Source organism: Herpailurus yagouaroundi, unplaced genomic scaffold (assembly GCF_014898765.1).
Source record: "Herpailurus yagouaroundi ecotype Mexico unplaced genomic scaffold, PumYag 181, whole genome shotgun sequence".
Classification (NCBI taxonomy): Eukaryota; Metazoa; Chordata; class Mammalia; order Carnivora; family Felidae; genus Herpailurus; species Herpailurus yagouaroundi.
This window is the reverse complement of record NW_024412412.1, coordinates 13,215,678-13,236,554: the sequence shown is the minus strand read 5'-3', so window position 1 is coordinate 13,236,554 and position 20,877 is coordinate 13,215,678. Positions and strand designations below refer to the sequence as shown.

The window sequence follows — 20,877 nt, the reverse complement described above, 5'->3', positions numbered from 1 at the left end:
ATATATATTATATAATATATTAATATACATAATACACATTTATATATATTATATAATATATTAATATACATAATACACATTTATATATTATATAATATATTAATATACATAATACACGTTTATATATATTATATAATATATTAATATATAATACATATTTATATATTATATAATATATTAATATATTATATATATTATCTATATTATCTAATTGCCATTTTATCATCACTATTAGCCTTTTAAATATGTTTTTGACTGTTTTCAGATTTATTCTTCCATGTGAACTTTAAGACCCCTTTCTCTCATTTAAAATAAACCTTGACTTCCACACATTCTGGGGAGAGTTGGTATTCTTAGGGTATCAGTCTTCCCATGTAAAAACATTGACTGTCTTCCTATCTACTCAGATCTTGTTTTATGTTTTCCAATAACACTTTAGAGATCTCTTCATAAAAGGTCTCATACCACTTTTAGAAAATGTATTCCAAAGAATTTTATAGTGTTTGTTGCTGTTTGGATAGGATGTTTTATTCTGACTTCCAAAGCTAGCCAATTATTGTTTAATAATTACTCAAAAATAGTATTTAACATGTATCAGGCAGTATTCTAACTCATTTCATTCTCGACAACTATAGATTGAAAACTAAGGTGCAATCTACGTGGAAGAAAACTGAAGCAGAGAGAAAGTAAGTAATGTGTCCAAGCAAGTTACTTGGCCAAGGTTACGTCACTCGCCAGTCAGCTAATGAATGGCAGACCTAGGACTCAAACACAGATCACCTGGATCCAGAATCTATGCTCTTAACCACTATGCTCCGTGACCTGTGATGCCTGTATATTTATCTTGTATTCATCCAAGCACCAATTTGCTTCCAACTATTTCGTTTAACTTCTAGAGACATGTGGTTTCTGTATGTATACAACTGACATACGGTTCACAAAAGTGCCAACTTTAACGTTTTGCAAAATATAAATCAATGATTCAATTTTCTTAGTTCAGTCGCTAAAACATCAAAAACAATTCTGAATAGTACTTGTGAGAGAGGAGGTGAGCCTCTCTCATGTTCCTCATTTTAACTGAAATGGTCCTAGGATTTCAGCGGTCATCTTATATATGACTCAGATGCTTGTGTTTTTTATTCTTGTTTTACTTAGTGAGTTTTACTTTAATAAGGAATGGTTTCTAAATTTTATCCCAAACCTTTTCATCATTTATTGATAAGATCATGTTTTTCTACTTTGATTTATTAATCTAATTATGTTAATAGACTTCCTAACATTGAAAAATCCTCACATTATACCAAGGATTAGTAACTTCTTGGTTATTAATTTGGCCTAGACTATCATCCGTTTTATACATTGCTAGATTCTTCCATGCAAACAGTTATTTAGACTACTTTTCGCACATATATCAAGAAGTAATTTTGGTCTAGATAGCCCCTTTTATGTTCTACTTTAATCAAGATTTTTGGTTACTATTAAGGTTATGCCAGCTTTGTAATAGGAATTTTAGTACTTTCCATCGTGTGTGTGTGTGTGTGTGTGTGTGTGTGTGTGTGTGTGTGTGTGTGTGGTGTTAAATGGCTTTTTGAACCCTGGATTGAGCTCCACTTTAAAGGTTATGTACAATTCACCTCGGATCCTAAAATTCACCAAAAGGAACTATTTCCTTTATAATGGTAACCTTTTAGCCACTTCCCTACTCTCTTCTGAGATAATTGGTTTTGGAAAGTTTTCTTCATGTTGTGACATAATTTGGGGTCAATCATATTTTGCTAAGAAAAAATAAATTCCCCTAGATTTGAATTGCGTGGAGCAGTGCCTTTTAGTTGTTACACGGTGTTCAGTGTCTCTCCTTTTGTTCTCATTATTTTTTAATTGGGATCATCAGGGGCTTTCTATTTCCTTGGCCATTTTAAAGAATCAGCTTTTTTGTTTTTTTTTAATTTCAGTTTTATCTTGATTATCTCTCCCTTCCATTTCCTTTGCTTTATTTTCCTTCTGTTTATATTTTTACTCATCTCTTAGGATCTATAGCAAATTCCTCTTTGTTGGTCTTTATTCTTTAAATCTCCTCATTAACAATATATTTTTCCTATGATTATGCCTTTCTCTGTCTCCCACAAATTTTTAAAGTTGAACTTTCTTTTCATTGCTTTCTGTTGCTTCCTATCATAATCTAGGGTTATCATAATCCATGAGAGAAAAAAGGTTTCGTTTGTTTATCTTTTTGTTATTTATCTCAAATTTTACTGAGTTGTATGATCAAATGTTTTGATCTCTAAATCTCTACTTTTCTGATTTTTGTGGCTAAATGCACGATTGGTTTCTGTAACTATTATGTAGAATTATGAAAAATTGTATCCCTTCTATCTGATAGTTACAAATGTCTGTATATATATATATATATACATATGTTTAACTGAAAATTTATATTAATATTATATAATTGCTTCCTTATTTTTGTCTTCTAGATCTGATTCCAAAGGAGGTAAACCAAAAATATCCCCAAATGTTGTTTAATGTACGCAATTCATCCTTCTGTCTTTTATCATTTACTCTGTGGTCCTCTTTATCTTGTTTAGTGTTTTCAATAGCAAATTCTGCTGTGCCTACTAATACTGCCATTCCTTCTTTCTTTTTGCTTTGGTGGGTATTTACCTGATACTTCTTTATCGATCTCTTTATTCTCAACCATCCTTTTGCCATTTTAAGTCCGTTTATTATAAATACCCATAATTTTTAGAAACCAATGGGATAGTTCTGTTTATGTCAAACTCAGCGCATTTACATTTCATGTAATATGTAGTATAGTAGATTTGCCTTCTTTCATCTTGTTTTATGGTTATTCATGATTTTACTTGTTTCCCCTTTTTCCTTGGAGCAGTTTCTGCTACGTTGATCAGATTGCTATTCATTCCCTTTCCCTCCTGCTAATTAGGTAGGTCTACTGTGTTTTTCCCTTCCTCTAATGATCACCTCCCTTTCCTGACATTCATAGTCAAAAACATGTTTTTCATTATTATTTGAATGCAAAGTAGCAATGATTTCTCTCTACTAAAACTCCTATCCCCTGTTTCGCCCTCTCCCTTTTCGACGGAGATTCCAGAACTCTTACTTTCCTTACCACTTTCCTCCAACTCCTGGGTATTGCTGAGACAAGTGATCACTTTTTAGTCTAGCCTTTTTTCAAGGTCTCCCACGTAGCGTTGCCTAGACATTTCCAGTTGTTCTGTTATCGTCATTTGGGAATTGTCCACATACACACTGCAGAGTTGATTTCATCTGTATTGTTTTTTGAATGCTCTCTTAGACGACACGTGTACAATCTTTGCATGTCCCCAACTATCTTGAATTTACTCTGACAGACGAAGGATGTCTTCCTTGCACAGAGGATCCCCGGGCTGTAGTTCTTCTCTCCCAGTAGATGGTATTGTACTGTCTTCTCCTTTCATTGTTGCAGGTGAGACATTCATTTTGCTTCTTTTGTAAGCCAGAAGAAAAGCAACTTGTTGGTTTGTTTTTTTTTTCTCTGTAGAAGCTTATAAAATATCTTCTTTCTCTAAGGTGAAAAAAATTCTCTAGGATGAGCTTAGGGGTGTGTGTTGGGGTGAGTGTATGTGTGAGGGGGGGTGCATATACACATGTGTTTTCTTTTTAATTTTACCTGGAACTTGGTTTCTTGTTTTGAGTTGTTTCTTCTCCTTGGTCTTCAAAACTATGAATCCGGATGTGATCAGTGAACACCCTCTTTTCTTCAACTAATCTATTATATTTTTTCGTATGCAAATGGCAGCCTTCCCAGCCTAGCATTTGCTGGTTACTGTCGGTTTTCTTGTTGCTGCCTTTTTTGGTACTTGGATTTCTATAAGCACTCATACGCTTTTTCATCTAGGTTCAAGTTTTCCTCCTCTATCTTCATTGCTCATGTTCGTCAGCAGCTTCCTGACCGGTTTGTCTTGCAGCCTATCCCACTTCCTGCAATTTGGGTGCCGCTAAGCACGTTGTGGCTTTCCGGGGGTGCTTTAGTGGTAAGTCCTGCTAGACTCTAGAGACAAATCTCTCCCCTCCGTTTTCCTGGGCTGGCACTCCAATATCAGAGCAGAGAAAACCCATCTGGTTGGTTCCCTCAGCTCCTGAGGGGCCAAGGAAACCAGCTGCTCTTGCAAGGCAACTTTCAGTCCCAGAAGGACCATGGAGAGGCAGGTCAGTCTCTGTCTGCCACAAAGTCACAGTCTTCTTCCTGATCTTCACCCCAGGGCTGCACCCCATTCTGAGCGCTCATCCGACCAAAAGGGAAAAACTACCTGCATCAGCTTTGTCCTTCGGGGACTCTGTAGAATCTTAGATCTCCTTTGCACCCTGGATCACTGTCCAGCTCAGAGCAAGTAAGGAGTTGTCTGGGGGATGGGTCGATGAGGCTTCATTCAAGCCACCGTAACGCTGGAATCCTGGACACGGGGTCACAGGAAACCCTGGACTGCTCCTCTAATGTTCTTTTCTTTCACAGAACAGGGTTATCCTTGGTAAGGGAGAGGCCGAGCATCTGGAATATTTGTACAGAAGATAAACTCAGGATGCAGCCCACTAAGGAGGTGCAGCCGTCAAAAATCAGGGCCTGTGGGGTCTGCTACCCTTGAACTAGTCTTAGATGAGCAATGTCATGAGGGGAGAAGCAGAAGCCATATTTGGGGGAACTGGGGACGGCTGGGCACTGCTGACAGCGATAAGCAGGAAGAGAAGGCAAACCCCGGAGCAGGGGTAAGGAAAGAGGAGAGTTTTGGGGACCGGAAGTAAGCTGTTCAATGAGCGCCTGTCTTTGTCAACCTGCCTTCCTCCTTCCCTTTCCTACTTTACAGATGTATGTTCCATTTTGATTTCAGGAATGTATAAACACAGACATAATGCTCTCTGTTGTTCAAATTTAAAAACAGATAACCCCCCTCCCCACCGCCATTCTATGAATGAGGAGTGAATGGTGATCTTTTCATTTTAAAGTTCTGCAACTCACCACCCAACACCAATAACTGACTGGTAAACATTTTGGGTTAAGACTGTCTCAGAGGTGCTTTGCAGACATATGGTTCTGCGGAACAAAAGCGTTCCTATTTCCAGACGTCGCCTTGTTTCAAAATTCACCCTCATGGCCAACATTTCTTGTTGGAGTTGATAAATATTTTCGTTCGGTCGAGGACGCTACAAGGAATGCACATAGTGCAGAGGAAAAAAAAAAAGATCTCTTACTTTATCACTTCTCTAAAACTGTGGGATGATCTTATGCAGCTGTTTCATGAGAAATGTGTCTCAGACCTGACAGGATAAATTCTCTTCAAAGTTGAATCAAAGAAAATGGTATCCAAGAATGCAAAACAGGTCATTGTCACCCTAACCCCATCACACCTACGGAGGGTTCCACAGCTGCTGAAACAACAACTATTCCCATCACCTAATAAACCATAGGAAGAGATTTGGAAAGAGACAGAGAAAGAGATCTATATGGGATCTGGTCACATGACACATTATTGTGAAAACACAACCATCCCCGGCTTTGCAGTCTCTAAACAGAATACATAATTAATGAAAGTCACTTGGCAGTCACTAGAGCCACAAAAATCAAGTTGGACAGTAGGCCGCCAAATCGGTCAAGAGACATCAAAGCATCATATTTCTACGTTTGAATGCTCCACGTAATTGCATTCACAGGGGTCTCTACGTATCCCTTCCTTGGGCTGAAGGGGCCCTTGCCCGTGTCATTTAAAGTAGAATGAGGATTGACAAGTTGTTTTAGGACCCCACAGACAAGCTACATTAGCATGATTCTTTGGAATCGGTTCAAAGATCTTTGGCTACTAGTAACGTTTTTTCATCTTTCATTTTTATTATGTGTATGATGTCAGGAGTTGTGGCAGGAAGCACATTTTGTCAATTAAATAATTAATCCCACAGCATAATAGTCAGGGAGGAAAAATTGACATTTGTCAGGTTCAAAGGAAAGAAAAGCCCAGGAGGATTTTTCATTAGGCTCGCTTGAGAAAAACAGAATCCGACAGCAAACTTTCCTTCGTCACTTCTCTCCTACATTGACTGCTCTGGCTACACATTCCCTGTATCCAAGCACAGGAGGGAGAAAGTGTTTGCAATAGCTCCCTCTCCCTCAAGCTCATCCCACCTGGTCCCAAGTAATCATATGGCTGAATCTCCTAAAGATGTCTCCAGTCTCCTCCTTGCCCTCTAGCCACACCATCAAAAGGGGCCACAACTGGCACCAATCAAGCAAAGGGGAATCTGACCCGGAACTGCCTGTTCTCCGGCTTTGGCCACGGCACAGAGGTTGGAAGCCAAGCGCTAGGGGCAGACCGGCCCCGGGTTCAAGCCCCCAGCTCAGCTGTCGCTAGCCCTGGGGTGTCAGGCCTCCCCACTTGGCAAAGGAGGGCACTACTGGGACCCCTCTCACCCAAGGACTGGGAGGGTGCACGTAAAACCTGGCCAGTGCCATGACTGGAGCATACCAAGGGATCAGTGCACATGAGCAATACGTAGCAGTATATTCCATTCGTGTTTCCAATATGGCCTGATTGATGAACACGTCAGGTGGAAAGCGGGCCCGAGCACACACCGCACTCCTGCTTTTCCTTTCTCTCCGGCCCTTAAACCTCTGCTCCCCGCTTCATTCCGCTGCTCCCAACAAGCCGCCTCCACGTGCTGCCTCGCTCACTCTCTCTTCCCTCTGCCCCTCTTCTTCTCCCCCCCGCCCCCCGCCTGGCTGGCGACAAGCTGAGTAATAGTACTGTTGGGTCCCCTAAGAACTGTGGTTCCAGGGTTTCCGCAGATGGTATGGCCATGTCATCGACAACAGTCTGCATTGGATTAGCGCTGCCTAGGAGGTGAAAATTTCAGCTCGCTATTTTTAACCCGTTTGAGCATCCTTCGTGCTGCCTAAACGAAATGCTTGCTTGGGGTGGAGATGAGCCTCCCCCACGCATCACGCCACATGTGCTGAGGTTTTTTTTTTCTTTTAATGGTATTCCACAATGTTTTGTTTTGTTTTGTGGGTTGTTTTTTTTTTTCCGATAGGGCACTAAACTAGTTGTTTTTGTTACAAAAGGCAAGGCTTCACACCGGGTTCAGACTGCATGCATTTCCTAGTACCTACTATTTTTTAAATTGGTGGAACCTGTACCCTGATAATCTACGTCAGCTGTGTAGACAATACGAAAGAAAAAAAAAAACCACTTGGGTTTGGAATTATAAGACATCGTGCAATGGACTTAGAAGTCCCTTGGCTTACCGAGGGTATGTATCTCAAATGTCTTATATCTTCCCTTAAAAACTGGCTCAGTCGGTTAAGTGTCTGACTTCGGCTCAGGTCACAGTCATCTCACAGTTGTGAGTTCGAGCCCTGCATCAGGCTCTCCGCTGACAGTGCAAAGCCTGCTTTGGAGTCTCTGTCTCCCTCTCTCTCTCTCTGCCCCTCTCCTGCTCACACTCTCTCTCTCAAAAATAAATAAATAAATATTAAAAAAACTGAATCTCAAAAAAAAAAAAACCCTACTATGTCAAGCTACCATATCCCATTTCATAAACGATGATACCTGTAATTTTAGTAAGATATCCTTCAGGGGGAAAAAAATCTCTCTTTAGCAAATCAAATGAGTCTTCTTTGAGGTAAACTGATTTAGGTGAGTGAATGTTCTTTCAATATAGTTAGGACGGTTCTTTCCACAATAGAGAGAAGAAGAGAACCATGGAAAATTTCCAAACTTCTGCATGATTTATTGCATTATTTTTCTGAAATTTGTTGCTTGCTCAATATCATACTGTTGGTCACACTGTTTGTAAGGTGACTGGGAAAGAAGGAATATATTCTTTACATTTGCGGTTTAATTTATTTTTCCTCATTTCCTGATTAAAATAGCTGAGGGATGCTAAGTTCTGTGTAAACTGACTATGCAATACAAATGGGAGAGGATTTTATTTTTATTAGTAGTAATCGTGCCTGCATCTCCAAAAAATGTATTAGAAAACAAAAACCTAGGGATGCCCAATTTAAAATAAGCTACTGTCTGAAAGCATGGAGATTGGTAGGTTTCAGACTGTGAAGGCAAGTTACAGAAGTCATTACTCCACTGGTAGAGTATACAGACAGAAAACAGAGCATGAAAACGTTCAACAAATACACGTGAATGGCCAAACCATAACGGGTTATATTATGTGACACTGGGATGTTTTAAGGTAGAACCTTAATGTTCTAGATCGCCTGCCGGAGAGAAACCTGAACCCTTCAGTAGCAGGCTCTTGTATGAACAGATAGACATCAGCACATGGGCTACATGGCTCATGAGATAATTCAGAATTAGGACTGTCACTTTTCAATGAGTGAAAGGCCTTTGCTTGTCAACCTTTCCCGTTCCCTTACGTCAGTTCTAACGGCAGAAACGTCCGTGAGCACCTTCCTGAACGGGCGAGGGAGCCCACGAGACCTGGATCTCAAGTTTATGCACAAACGCTGGCTGTGTGCAGAATCACACCCCTCACATATAAAATGTGCACAGTGATTCTCGCCTGGGGGGCTCAGTCGGTTCAGCGTCCGACTTCAGCTCAGGTCATGAGCTCACGGTGCGTGAGTTCGAGCCCCGTGTCGGGCTCTGTGCTGACATGGCATTTCAGAGCCTGGAGCCTGCTTCGGATTCCGTGTCTCCCTCTCTGCCCCTCCCTCACCTACGCTCTGTCTGTCTCTCAATAAATAAATAAATAAATAAACATTAAAAAATTTTTTATATGTGCACAGTGATTCTCTACATGAATCGGTACCCTTATCTGCGGTCAATGTGTCTGTAGGTGGCTTTCTACCTTTAAACTGGAATACTACGTGACCACCTAGTTTCTCAAAAATCTGCATCAGAGGCTAGACATCCAAGTTGGAAAATAATCATGTCACCTATAGAGGAGAAAAACATGGCACCTCCAAGGGGGCGCCTTCTGAGTGTGCCTTGTTTTGTGAGACCAGTGACCTACCTTGTCTGCTGTACTCGTCTGCTTCTCTGTGAACCAAATCCTTTACTCTGTTTCCGTAAAGCAGCCGTGAAGAATCATGATCAAAAGCTTTCAAGGTTTCACTGGAACTGTACGACTTCTGCGTGGGGACCCTACACTCCTCATTGTCTGCTGAGGAATTTGTATAACGCCGTTCTTTTTCTCGTCTGCTCTTGGTCAGCGAGCAGTAAGGCCTACGTTCTTTCACATCCATACTTCATTCCTTCTGGGTGCACATCAGTCCTGGTCGGCACAGATTACACTCACGGGTCAACTTGCATTGGCCTCTCTGCAAAGATAAAAGGTTTGCATAACGTCAGCCGTAACATTCATCTAAAAACTGACCACCCTATGGGGCACCTGGGTGTCTCAGTCCATCAAGCGTCCAACTGAGGTTCAGGTCAGGATCTCACGGTTCATGGGTTCGAGACCTGCATCGGGCTCCGTGCTGACAGCGCAGAGCCTGGAGCCTGCTTTGGATTCTGTGTCTCCCTCTCTCTCTGCCCCTCCCCCGCTCACACTCTGCACTCTGTCTCTCTCTCTCTCTCTCAAAAATTAATAAACATTAAAAAAAGCTATTAAAATCTGACCACCCTACATCCTTCTCAATGTGGAGAATGGTGAAAAGAAATACTGTGGCCTATCTAGAAAACTTGCTTTCAACAACAACAACGGTGAAAATTTGTGAAATCACTGTAAAATGTCCCGTAGTACCAGGAAGTGAGGCATACTTTCTATTACTGAGTGTTATGGAGGCTTGTTCAAGCTACTATAACTGATTTTTCACTTTAATAATAAAAAAAATTAAGCTCAAGATCAAATTTCACTACAGAAGCGAGCTAAAGGTTGGCCCCAATATGCCTGTTAAATTTTCCACAATGGGACAATTTTCTCTCACAGCATTTTTGCCATTCACAAATAAATTCTCTTTCTTCTAACAAAAATGTATACTATTTTTACTTCTTTGATTTTTTTTTTAAGAGCAGAAGCAAATTGGGAGCTTTTTGGACGTGAAATTTTGTCAAATACATTGAGCATTTTTTAAATTTCTGCAAAGACGTTTTCTTCGGCGGACACAATTTTCACATTTCAAGGACCTAAACGGCTTCAACTATGGAAAAAACTGATCCTTGTCCCTTACTCTTCTCCTAAAAATGTATTTTCCTCTCTAGAACGTGGGTTGAATCCATGCTATCCTGATTTAAAGGCAGTTCAAGTGCTAACTTGAGGTGGTAGGTTTTTGCAAGGGCCAGTAGCAAGAGTTAAATCACAAGGAACAAGGTCATGTGCGTTTCTTTGCTGAGCTACTGTCTCTGTCCTGATTTGGCTGAACTGACAGGGGTAAAAGTGACTGGGCCTGAGGAGGGATGGCTTCCCAGGTCTAATGTGCATTTTATTTTTTTTTACTTATTTTAAAGTGTATTTTTTTATGTAAGCGTTCTCTACACCCAACGTGGGGCTCAAACTCACGACCCCAAGATCAGGAGTGGCATCCTCCACAGACTGAGCCGGCCAGGTGCCCCTAATCTGCATTTTAAGGGGTCCTCCCTTGTCTTTACTCTTTCTCACTTGGTCTTTGTCTTACATCTGAAGGTCCCCAAAGGCCTCCAGTGGTGGCTCCCACTCCCCTCCAACTTTCCTCAACTCACTTTTTATTGGAGTGATTCCAGAATCAGCTTGAAACAAAGGATTTCTGGTGGCCCCAGATCTTCTCTTCGGTACCACATCCCTAGGACCGTGATTCCTATTTACATCTTTTTTTTTTTTTTCTCATGGAGAATCCCTCTCCCAAGGAATCCTTCCCTCTCTCTTGGTCCTTGGCTATCGTTATCCGCATCACATCTCTCTTTAATGTGCTTTCAACATGGTGTCTCGGGGCTGGCTCCCGATTCTCCCACGTTGGCTCCGCTTACCTCTAGGCTATCAACAAGTCTCTCCTGTCTGAGCAACATTAGGACTCCTCTACCTTTCACTTTCTGATTTCTGCCTTCCATCCAGCAGTAAGAATAGTAGTGAAATTCTGAGCTGGCCTGGTCACAGAGTTCCAGAGCCTATGCTTGGAAACTCTGGGGGGTTCCTCCTGCTACCTCTTTTTTGTTTGTTTGTTTGTTTTATTAAAAAAAAGTTTTTTTACATTTATTTATTTTTAAGAAACAGAGAGAGGGGCGCCTGGGTGGCGCAGTCAGTTAAGCGTCCGACTTCAGCCAGGTCACGATCTCGCGGTCCGTGAGTTCGAGCCCCGCGTCGGGCTCTGGGCTGATGGCTCAGAGCCTGGAGCCTGTTTCCGATTCTGTGTCTCCCTCTCTCTCTGCCCCTCCCCCGTTCATGCTCTGTCTCTCTCTGTCCCAAAAATAAATAAACGTTGAAAAAAAATTAAAAAAAAAAAAGAAACCGAGAGAGACAGAGCACAAGTGGGGGAGGGGCAGAGAGAGAGGGAGACACAGAATCCATAGCAGGCTCCAGGCTCTGAGCTGTCAGCACAGAGCCCGACGCGGGGCTCAAACTCACAAACCGCGAGATCATGACCCGAGCCAAAGTTGGACACTTAACCGACTGAGCCACCCAGGCGCCCTGTTTTTTTGTTTTTTTTTTTTAACGTTTTTTTATTTTGGGAGAGAGCAAGAGAGACAGAGAGAGAGCAGGGGAGGGGCAGAGAGAAAGGGAGTGAGACAGAATCCCAAGCAGGTTCTGCGCTCTCAGCTCAGAGCCTGATGCGTGCTCAAACCCTGAGATCACGACCTGAACAGAGATCAACGGCCAGATACTTAACCGACTGAGCCACCCAGGTGCCCCCCCTGCTACCTCTTTGACCAAATTGTATCTTCTCCCGTGTACACTGCCTGTGAAGTGTTAGTTACTTCACATGGGTTTCCACATTTCCCTGCTATTGAATCAAGTGGGGCTGTTAAAAGAAGTCGCTAATATTTCCCACGGCTGTTGAAATATATCTTGACTTCTCTACCTTTTTTCTGATTTTCCATGAATCTGATTAAATAAAGAAAACTAATGTTTTTCACTGATCCCTTCTGATTCATTACCCCATTATTCTCTTCACAAATTCTTCCAATAGCTCTTAATAGAAATTGGATTTCTCTTATTGTAGCTCTTCTATGAGTTTAAGACAATAAATAATTTCAAGATGTGATAACAGGGCATATTTTTGTATAACATGGTTAAAACAACATACCAATTCACTCTCTTTAGTCCAGGGAAAACAAATATTTACTTTAGGTAAATATTTATTGAATTATTATTATGTATTTAGGCTCTCTTTTATGTGCTGAGGACACGCCATTAAATAAAATGATGTCATTGCCCTCATGGAACATACTTCTACTGAGGGGAAGCAGGTACGTTCTTTCCAATAGAACAAATATATAAGTCTGAGTTTGAGGAAAATCTTGTTTCTAAAGTGGTCTAGATCTCTTTGGAGGAAAAGCCATATCAACTCTCATAACTAAATGACCACCAAAAGACTTCTAATTGACCAAATAAATATCGTAATTCAAGCATTTTTAGTAACAGAACATTGGGATTTGAAATTATTATGAAAGTTTCAGTTCTTGCCATGAGTTGACATCGATTTTAAGATAAGTGCTGCTAAGGCACTGAGCCTGGATGGCTCAGTCAGTTGAGTGTCCGACTCTTGATTTAGGCTCAGATCATGATCCCAGGGTCATGGGATCGAGCCCTGTGTTGGGCTCCATACTGAGCATGAAGCCTGCTTAAGATTCTCTCTGTCTCCCTCTGCTCCCCTCCCCCACTCACACTCTCTCTCCAAACTAAAAAATAAAAATAAATTAATTGAAATAAGTGTTGCCATATACACACATGTTTGCATTTCTACACTTTAAAAAGGAACTGATTAAAGCAAGGGGAAATTCCTGCCCCCCCACCCCACCCCGCTGCAATTTTGCTTCAGTTAGTTAGACTAGGCATTGGTAAGCTCTAGTACACCAGCCAAATCTGACCTATTATCCGTTTTTGTAAATAAAATTTTATGGGAACGCAGCACATGTATTTGTTTATGTCTTGTCCTTGGCTGCGTTCTTGCTACAAAGACAGAGTTGAATGGTTGCAACAGAGACTTTAGTGAAGTGAATTGTGTCTCCCAAAAAGATATATTGAGGTCTTAACACCTAGTACCTGGGACTGTGACCTTATCTGGAAGTATGGTATCTGGAGTTGCAATCAAGTTAAGATGAGGTTATGTTGGATTAGGATGGGTCCTAAATCTAGTGATTGGTGACTTCATAAGAGACGGGACAGGGAGATTTGGATCCAGAGACATGGAGACACACGGGAGAGAGGGCCACGTGAGGACAAAGGCAGAGGCTGAGTGACGTAGCTACAAGCTAAGGGTTGCCAGCAAATGGCAGAAGCTGGGGGAGACACATGGAACAGATTCTTCCCGAGAACTTCAGAGAAAGCATGGCACAGCCAGTACCTTAGTTTTCAGACTTGTTGTCTCCAGAACTTCTTGTTCTAAGCCACTGAGTGTGTGTAGTTTGTTACTAATGCAGAGACCTGATGGCCTGCAAAGTTTAAAGTATTTACTCTCCGGCCCTTTATATGCAAAATGATCAAGGTCTGACTTACATCATTCATATTTCCATTCTGTCCTTCATTGTCCCTTTGGAGCTTTGAATGTGAAATGTCTTCTCTTTATTATATAGCCCATGATACAAGTTCGCAATCTTGCAAATAAGATGATCAATAAGTTCTTTAACGTTGTAATACAAACATATACCATCAATAGTAAAGATGCGTCCACATGGTAAGGTTACCAATATTTATAAATCAATTACATGTTAATAGACGCCTAATAAAAAGATAATTTTAGGTATTCTTGAGCTTTATAGAACATCTCTAGCACCAAATATCTGACTTTTCTTTATTTGTGAAGCAATTCTGAAGTGCCATGATAAATGAAGATACCGTATTCAAATATACTATCAAAGACAAAGACGTTTGATCCTAGAGATTCCAAACAATAAAAAGGCTTTTGCATTTGTCTTTCCATTTTTGTGCATAGTTCAAACTCTTCAAGGATGCAATCTACACTGTAATGTTTGCAACCACTGATACGCTTCTGATGGAAGTCAATGAGTTCACTATGACTTCAAAAGGCAGTGTTGTGCATTATCTTCTGCACTCAGCTCCAGATTTGAAGGTTAAAAAATGCAGCTGTTTAAGCAGTGCTAAATTGTTGAAGCACTTTGATGGTGATTGCATAGTCCTACACAGGAAGAGGGTCACTATGTGCATATTCAGCATAAAGCATTTGATGACCAGGATCATGGCTGTAACAGTGGGCAAGGCCTTTGAACAATAAGGAAAACGATTAGAAATAAAGTTGTCCAAAAAGTTCTGACTGAATTTGCTACAGCAAGTATACAACATCATCAAATTGATTGGGTTCATTTCCTTGAAAAACAACTCCGTTACTAACCATAGCACCTCTCTGGAAAACACAGCTGGTCTTAAAGGAATTTCTATTATTTGGTTATTAATTTTTCTCAATTAATTGTTTTCTCAATTTTGTCCTGCAAATATTTGATCGACTAAATGAACCGGCAGGACACCAGATCTGGGGTGATCATATTGTCTATTTCAGATAGTAGTCAAACCTGCTTGAAACTTGGCCAGAGAACTTAACAACATTCTTACACTGTTTCATAACATGTTCCTAATTCCAAAGGAACATTTTTTAATTGTACCTTTAGGAAGCAATCTGATTTTAATTGGACTCCGTATATCTTTAAAACCTTTCAGTCAACGCTTACAATTTATCAGGCTTGTAACAAACATCCCTAAAATCATCTGTACTTCTAAAATTCTAGGAGCTTATGTGTCTATCCAGCAATTGTAATAAAAACAGATATTCAAACACAAAGGATTAGGTAGCCTGTTGGTCAAACTCCACCCATGCTCCCACTGTTCCTTATTTTCTGTAAGAATTACAAATTCCTGAACATCGCTTTGAATATCTTCTGCACAGAATGTCTTCCTCAAACTGTCTTTATAATAGTTTGAAAAAGCTCACCCACAAGAAAAACACTAATTTACTCAAACATATTTTTGATTAAAGATCTAAATTAAGCTATTTGTACATAACACTAGGAAAATTCTACCTTTTATTATTCGCAATTCACGTTTTCCCTAATAAGGTAGAATTTATGATTTATTACCAATTATGATAATTAACAGTAAATACAACTTTGCACCCTGTAAGAATTTCTAAGTGTTTCCTTTATTGAAGAGCTAGATTAATGCCAATTGAACACAAGAGGAAATCAATCGCTATTGTTCATTTTAGAGGACATCTTGTTTCTGGAGGCAAATTTACAAGTCAAAGAATTAAAATAATTAAGTGCAAAAATAAAATCATATGAAATGATTTTTTTTTTGCGATGCCAAATTCAAGCATAACTAAAATTTGAGCTTGCAGTTTTAAACAGAAGAATGTAAGTGACTGTAGATGTCATGTGTGAGGCGCGAAGTTAAAGCACCAACAAAGCTGTGGGAAGAAATACAGGGAAAGACAACAGTGATGTTTGTAGAGAAGATAGAGATACAGAAAAAGTATAGTGGATAAGGAGTGGTTGAGCAGGTTAAGCCGAGGCAAGTTTCTTTCTTTAAACATGACATTTGGGGGCGCCTGGGTGGCACAGTCGGTTAAGCGTCCGACTTCATCCAGGTCACGATCTTGCGGTCCGTGCGTTCGAGCCCCGCGTCGGGCTCTGGGCTGATGGCTCAGAGCCTGGAGCCTGTTTCTGATTCTGTGTCTTCCTCTCTCTCTGCCCCTCCCCCGTTCATGCTCTGTCTCTCTCTGTCCCACAAATAAATAAAAACGTTGAAAAAAAAAATTTAAACATGACATTTGATAACTATAATAAATAAGAAGTCAGCTTCTGCTTCTGGCCAAGATAGAGGAACAGGACCTGGATTTACCCTCTTGCCTAAAATAACAACCACAGTAAAACTGACAAAATACATGAAACAGAGTTTTCAAGACACTGACACAGAGAGAACCTTGAGAAATGGGAAACAAACACGCCGAGTCCTTGATTACCCTGCTCACTACCTCAATAGTTTCTAGGCTACAGGACAGGAGGAAGAAGCCAGGAAGAACACCGCAGACTTCCTAACCTGAACAGGCAGAGCTGAGAATCCGGTAGATGAGAGAGCTGCATGGAGAAAGAACTCTGGAGGGTGGCAAAGGGTGCTTCTTGAGAGTTCAGCAGAGTGCTGGTCAGCACGTGTAGATGAGACTACTGCAGGCCAGAGAAAGAGCAGTTTGGAAGGACTGTAACAGAGCTTCTCAACCTCAACATTATTAACATTTTACATGGAAAAGTTCCTTCTTGTGGGGAAAATCCAACAGTAGGATATTTAGCCGCACTCAGCCTCTATCCACTAGATACCAGTCGCATGCACATTCGTGACAATAAAAGATACCTTCAGACGTTACCAAATGTCTTGTGGGTGCAAAACTGCCCTTCTAAAGGATCACCAAATTACAGGAAACGGTACCCAGAGCTCACACAAGGACAAGAGTAGCGTATATTCCCACTAGTCAGATGGGAAAAACCTCGTAATTTACTAGGCAATTTAGTTAGGAAGGTCTCACCTCAGTTGTGGGGAATAATTTAGCACTAAACTAAACATGGTACTGGTCTCCTCTGAAAAGTCTTCAAAGCAAGGCCAGGGAGATCAAACTGTTTGCAAGTAGCTTAACTATTCCACAACAAAGCTGAAGAACGTTATAGGAGTGCAAAAATGTCTAACACTCAACAAGGTGAAATTCACAATGTCTGGCCTACGATCAAAGATCTCTGGCATGCCATGAAGCAGGAAAATGATGAGGGGGAAAAAATCGATCAATTGGAACTGACTCAGAGCTGACACAGGTGTTGGAACTAATAGAAAAGGACACAAAAACAGCTATTATAACTGAGTTCAACATGTTCAAAATATTAACAGGAGACAGGGAGGATATAAAAAGGAGACCCAAATCAAACTTCTAGAGAGGAAACCACCATGTCTGAGATGGAAAATACACTGGATATGCAGTTTTTCGACACTGCCAAAGAGAAGGTAAAAAGACTTAAAGATACAGTGATAGAAGATATACAAAATGAAGCACAGAGAAAGAGAATAAATAAATAAATATGTCATTAGTGAGATGTAGGATTATTTCAAGTGGCCAATATAGATTTGATTGGAGTCCCTAAAGGGGAAGAAAGGGAGAAGTCAACAGAAAAAAAAATGTGAAGAAATAATAACTGGAAAATCCTCAAATTTGATAAACGCTATAAATCCACAGATTCCCAGAAGCTCAGCAAACACCAAGCACAAGAAATATAAATAAATTATGCCCAGGCGTTTGGTTGTAATTTAAATTATTTTTAAAAAGAAAACGGTGATAAGAGAAAGTCCTGGGGTGCCTGAGTGGCTCAGTTTGGGAAGCGTCTGACTCTTGGTTCAGCTCAGATTATGATCTCACGGTTCACGGGTTCACATCCTGCTTTGGGCTCTGCACTGCCAGTGTGGAGCCTGTTTGGGATTCTGTCTCTGCCCTTCTCCTGCTAGTGATCTCTTTCTCACTCTCAGAATAAATACATAAACTTAAAAAAAATTAACTTAAGAGCAAGTCTTAAAAGCAGATCCAGGAAAAAGGCACATTCCATATAGAGTTCCATGTTGGAAGTAATGTAAGCAAGAAGACAGTAGAGTAAGCTCTTTAAAACGCCGAGAGGAAAAAAAAAACTGTCATTCTAGAATTCCATAACCAATGAAAATATCTCTCACAAATTAAGGCAAAATAACTACATCTTCTGATGTGTAAAAGTTGACCACCTAGAGGCTCTCATTATAGGAAATGCAAAGGAACCTAAGTAGAAGGAAAAGAACATCAAATGGAAATATGGATCTCCACAAAGGAATCACTAGCACTTGGAAGTGGCAGCTATATGGATAAATGTATGATAGTTTTCTTATTATTTAAATCTCTTTAAAAGATGGCTGGTTGCATAAAAACCGTAACAGTATATTGTGAATTTTATAACATGTGTAAATAAAGTATATTGCAACAGCAGCATAAAGGAACAGAGAGGAGATAGTATACTATTGTAAGGTTTTCATACTATATGTGAAGCGGCATCACCTCAGGAGACACAGTGTAAGATGTACACTTTCAACCCTAAAGCAACCACTATAATAACAAAACTGAGAATTGTATCTAATAGTCCAACAAAAGAAATAATAGTAAAAGGCGAAAGATTTATATGATCTGAAGAGAAACCAGAGTATCCCAATAAAAGAAATAACAGAATCGTAAAAACTGGAAGCATCAAAACTATTTGACTAGTCCAATGAAAGTAGGAGAAGAGGATCAAAGATTATATGGGGCAGAACAAATACAAACAGCAAGTTGGTAGACTTAAGTCTAATTAGGCCAATAATCACATTAAATGTAAATGGTCTAGATATCCCACACAAGGCAGAGATTTTCAGATTGGTTTAAAAAAAAAAAGTATATGCTGCTACCAAGTAACACACTTAAACATAAAGACACAAACAGGTTAACAGTAAGTGGAAAAAGAGAAACCTAGGCATATCAGCAATCACATTAAATATAAAAATAAATGATCTACACACACCAGTTAGAAGACAAAGATTGTTAGCTTGTATGAAAAAGCAAGGCAAGATCAGTTGGAGGAACAGTCACCAGCAATTCAAAAGAATGGGGTGATTTTCATGCATTAGCATAAAATGGTGCACAAGGAATAGTGTTTTGTAATTTTTTGATTCACTCATCATACATGGCAGGCATGGTGAGAGGCACCGAAAACGTAGAGATGAACAAGACACAGTCTTTACCCTCTTTCAATCTGAAAAGGGAGAGGATGGTTAAATAATCACAAAAATAAATATACGATTAAAAGTGTAACAAAAACTGCAAAAAATTACAAGTTGTAAAGACAGAGAACAGAAAGTGGGGTCTAATGGAAATGGAGAGCCCAAAGAAGAGCTCTCTTAAATGACATTTAGGTTGAGATCCACAGGATGAATAGGGTTTAGCCTGGCCACAAGCATGTGTGTCACAGGAAAGGACTTGCGGACACACCAGGCGGGCTGAGAGAATAACCTGTTCAAACAAATGCCTGCAGGCAGAGAACACCTGGATGGACAAGTGTCCACGGGTTGGGGCAAAGTGAGTAAGGAGGCATGAGTCCAGAGGAAACTTGCTGGCCAGGTGCAGAGCTTCATTACATAAGCTAATGGGTCTCACCCAGAGTGCGCCAAACATGGTGACCACTGGAGAGTGAAATGGGGCACTGATGTGACCAATCAGATTTACAGTTTGATGTGATCCCTCCACCTGAAGTATGAGAACAGGGAAGAGGGAGATCTGGAGTGGAAGCAGGAAAACCTGTTGGTAGATTGTTACGGAAGTCCAGGCCAGAGAATGCTAGTGTGGACTATGGAAACTGCAAAGGCAGTGAAGATTTAGAGGTGGATGGATATGAGAGATCGACGTGGCATCAGCAAGACTTGGGATGGGCTGAAACAAGAGTGAGGAAAAGGGCGGAGCTGAGAATGACTGGCAGGTTGCTGGCTTGAGCAGATGGTGGAGAGGGACACCTCTGAGACACATGGGGAGGGCCATCCCTAAACACTAATTAATGAGCAATACCAATTCATGCTTTTCTTTAATTTAAACCATGTGTGAAGCAGTAATATTTGTTCTTTGTGGAAACTAGAAAGTATAGATGAGTGCCCACCCCCCTCCAGAAGGAAAACATTAAAATTACTACTCTCTTGATCTTTTGTGAGTTCACATTTTTGGATTTTTTTTCCGTGTGTGTGTGTGTACATGTACGTGTATGAATATATGTATGTATCACATGTATTTTAATATGGATGATCTCACAACCCATTTCTACTTAACGTTGTGAACATATTCATTTGACTGGAGATACAGTTATGTCTATTTTAACAATAATAAATAGGAAGGTTGTTTTAAATTTTTTAAAATTTTTAAAAAATTTTTGTTCATTTTAGAGAGAGAGAAAGAGAGCACGAGCAGGGGAAGGGAAGAGAGAGAGGGAAACACAGAATCTGAAGTAGGCTCAAGCCTCGGAGCTGTCAGCACAGAGCCTGATGGAGGGCTCGAACTCACGAACCGTGAGATCATGACCTGAGTTGAAGTTGGATGCTTAACCAACTGAGCCACCCAGATGCCCCTAAATCTTTTCTTTTAATGTGTATTTTATTTTTGAGAGAGAGAGAGAGAGAGAGAGAGAGAGAGAGGAGGAGAGGCAGAGAGAGAGAGAGAGGGAGACACAGTATCTGAAGCAGGCTCCAGGCTCTGAACTGTCATCACAGAGCCCGATGCGGGACTCAAACTCACCTACCGTGTTATCATGACCTGAGCCAAAGCTGGATGCTTAACCAACTGAGTCACCCACGTGTCCTGGAAGGCTGCTGTTTTAAAAGTCAAAATTATTCTCCATGCTTTATCATAGATAGCAAATATGCGAACTTAGATAATGAAGCAAATAGGAGTAATATACTAAAATAGCTACTGAATAAGTGTGAATACTGGGAAATTTCTAATTGGAAAATATATAGAACACTGCCTTAGGCTATAAGAAAAGTGGCTTAAACCTCATCAAATCATTAAAAATTCTTTTAAAATTATTTATATAGAGAAGGAAACAGAAACTGGAAATGATCAAAAAAGGAAAAAAATATGGATAATGAGGGCTAATTTACCCCATAAGGTAAAGTAAGAATATCATTCTATGATTTAAAAACAGCTAAAGCAATTCACTT

The 20,877-nt window shown here is 40.3% G+C and overlaps 1 protein-coding gene across 11 annotated transcripts in view; it reads right to left on the bottom strand.

Annotated features, from left to right (window-relative positions):
- Window positions 1–20,877, bottom strand: part of TENM3 (teneurin transmembrane protein 3) — a 1,301,596-nt gene that overhangs the window by 447,910 nt on the left and 832,809 nt on the right. For all 11 annotated transcript variants that reach the window (XM_040490383.1, XM_040490387.1, XM_040490391.1 and 8 more), the window contains one exon: window positions 9,016–9,322. In XM_040490383.1, the coding sequence (XP_040346317.1) occupies window positions 9,016–9,247 (232 nt within the window). In that variant the 5' untranslated portion in view covers window positions 9,248–9,322. The remainder of the gene's footprint in view (window positions 1–9,015; window positions 9,323–20,877) is intronic.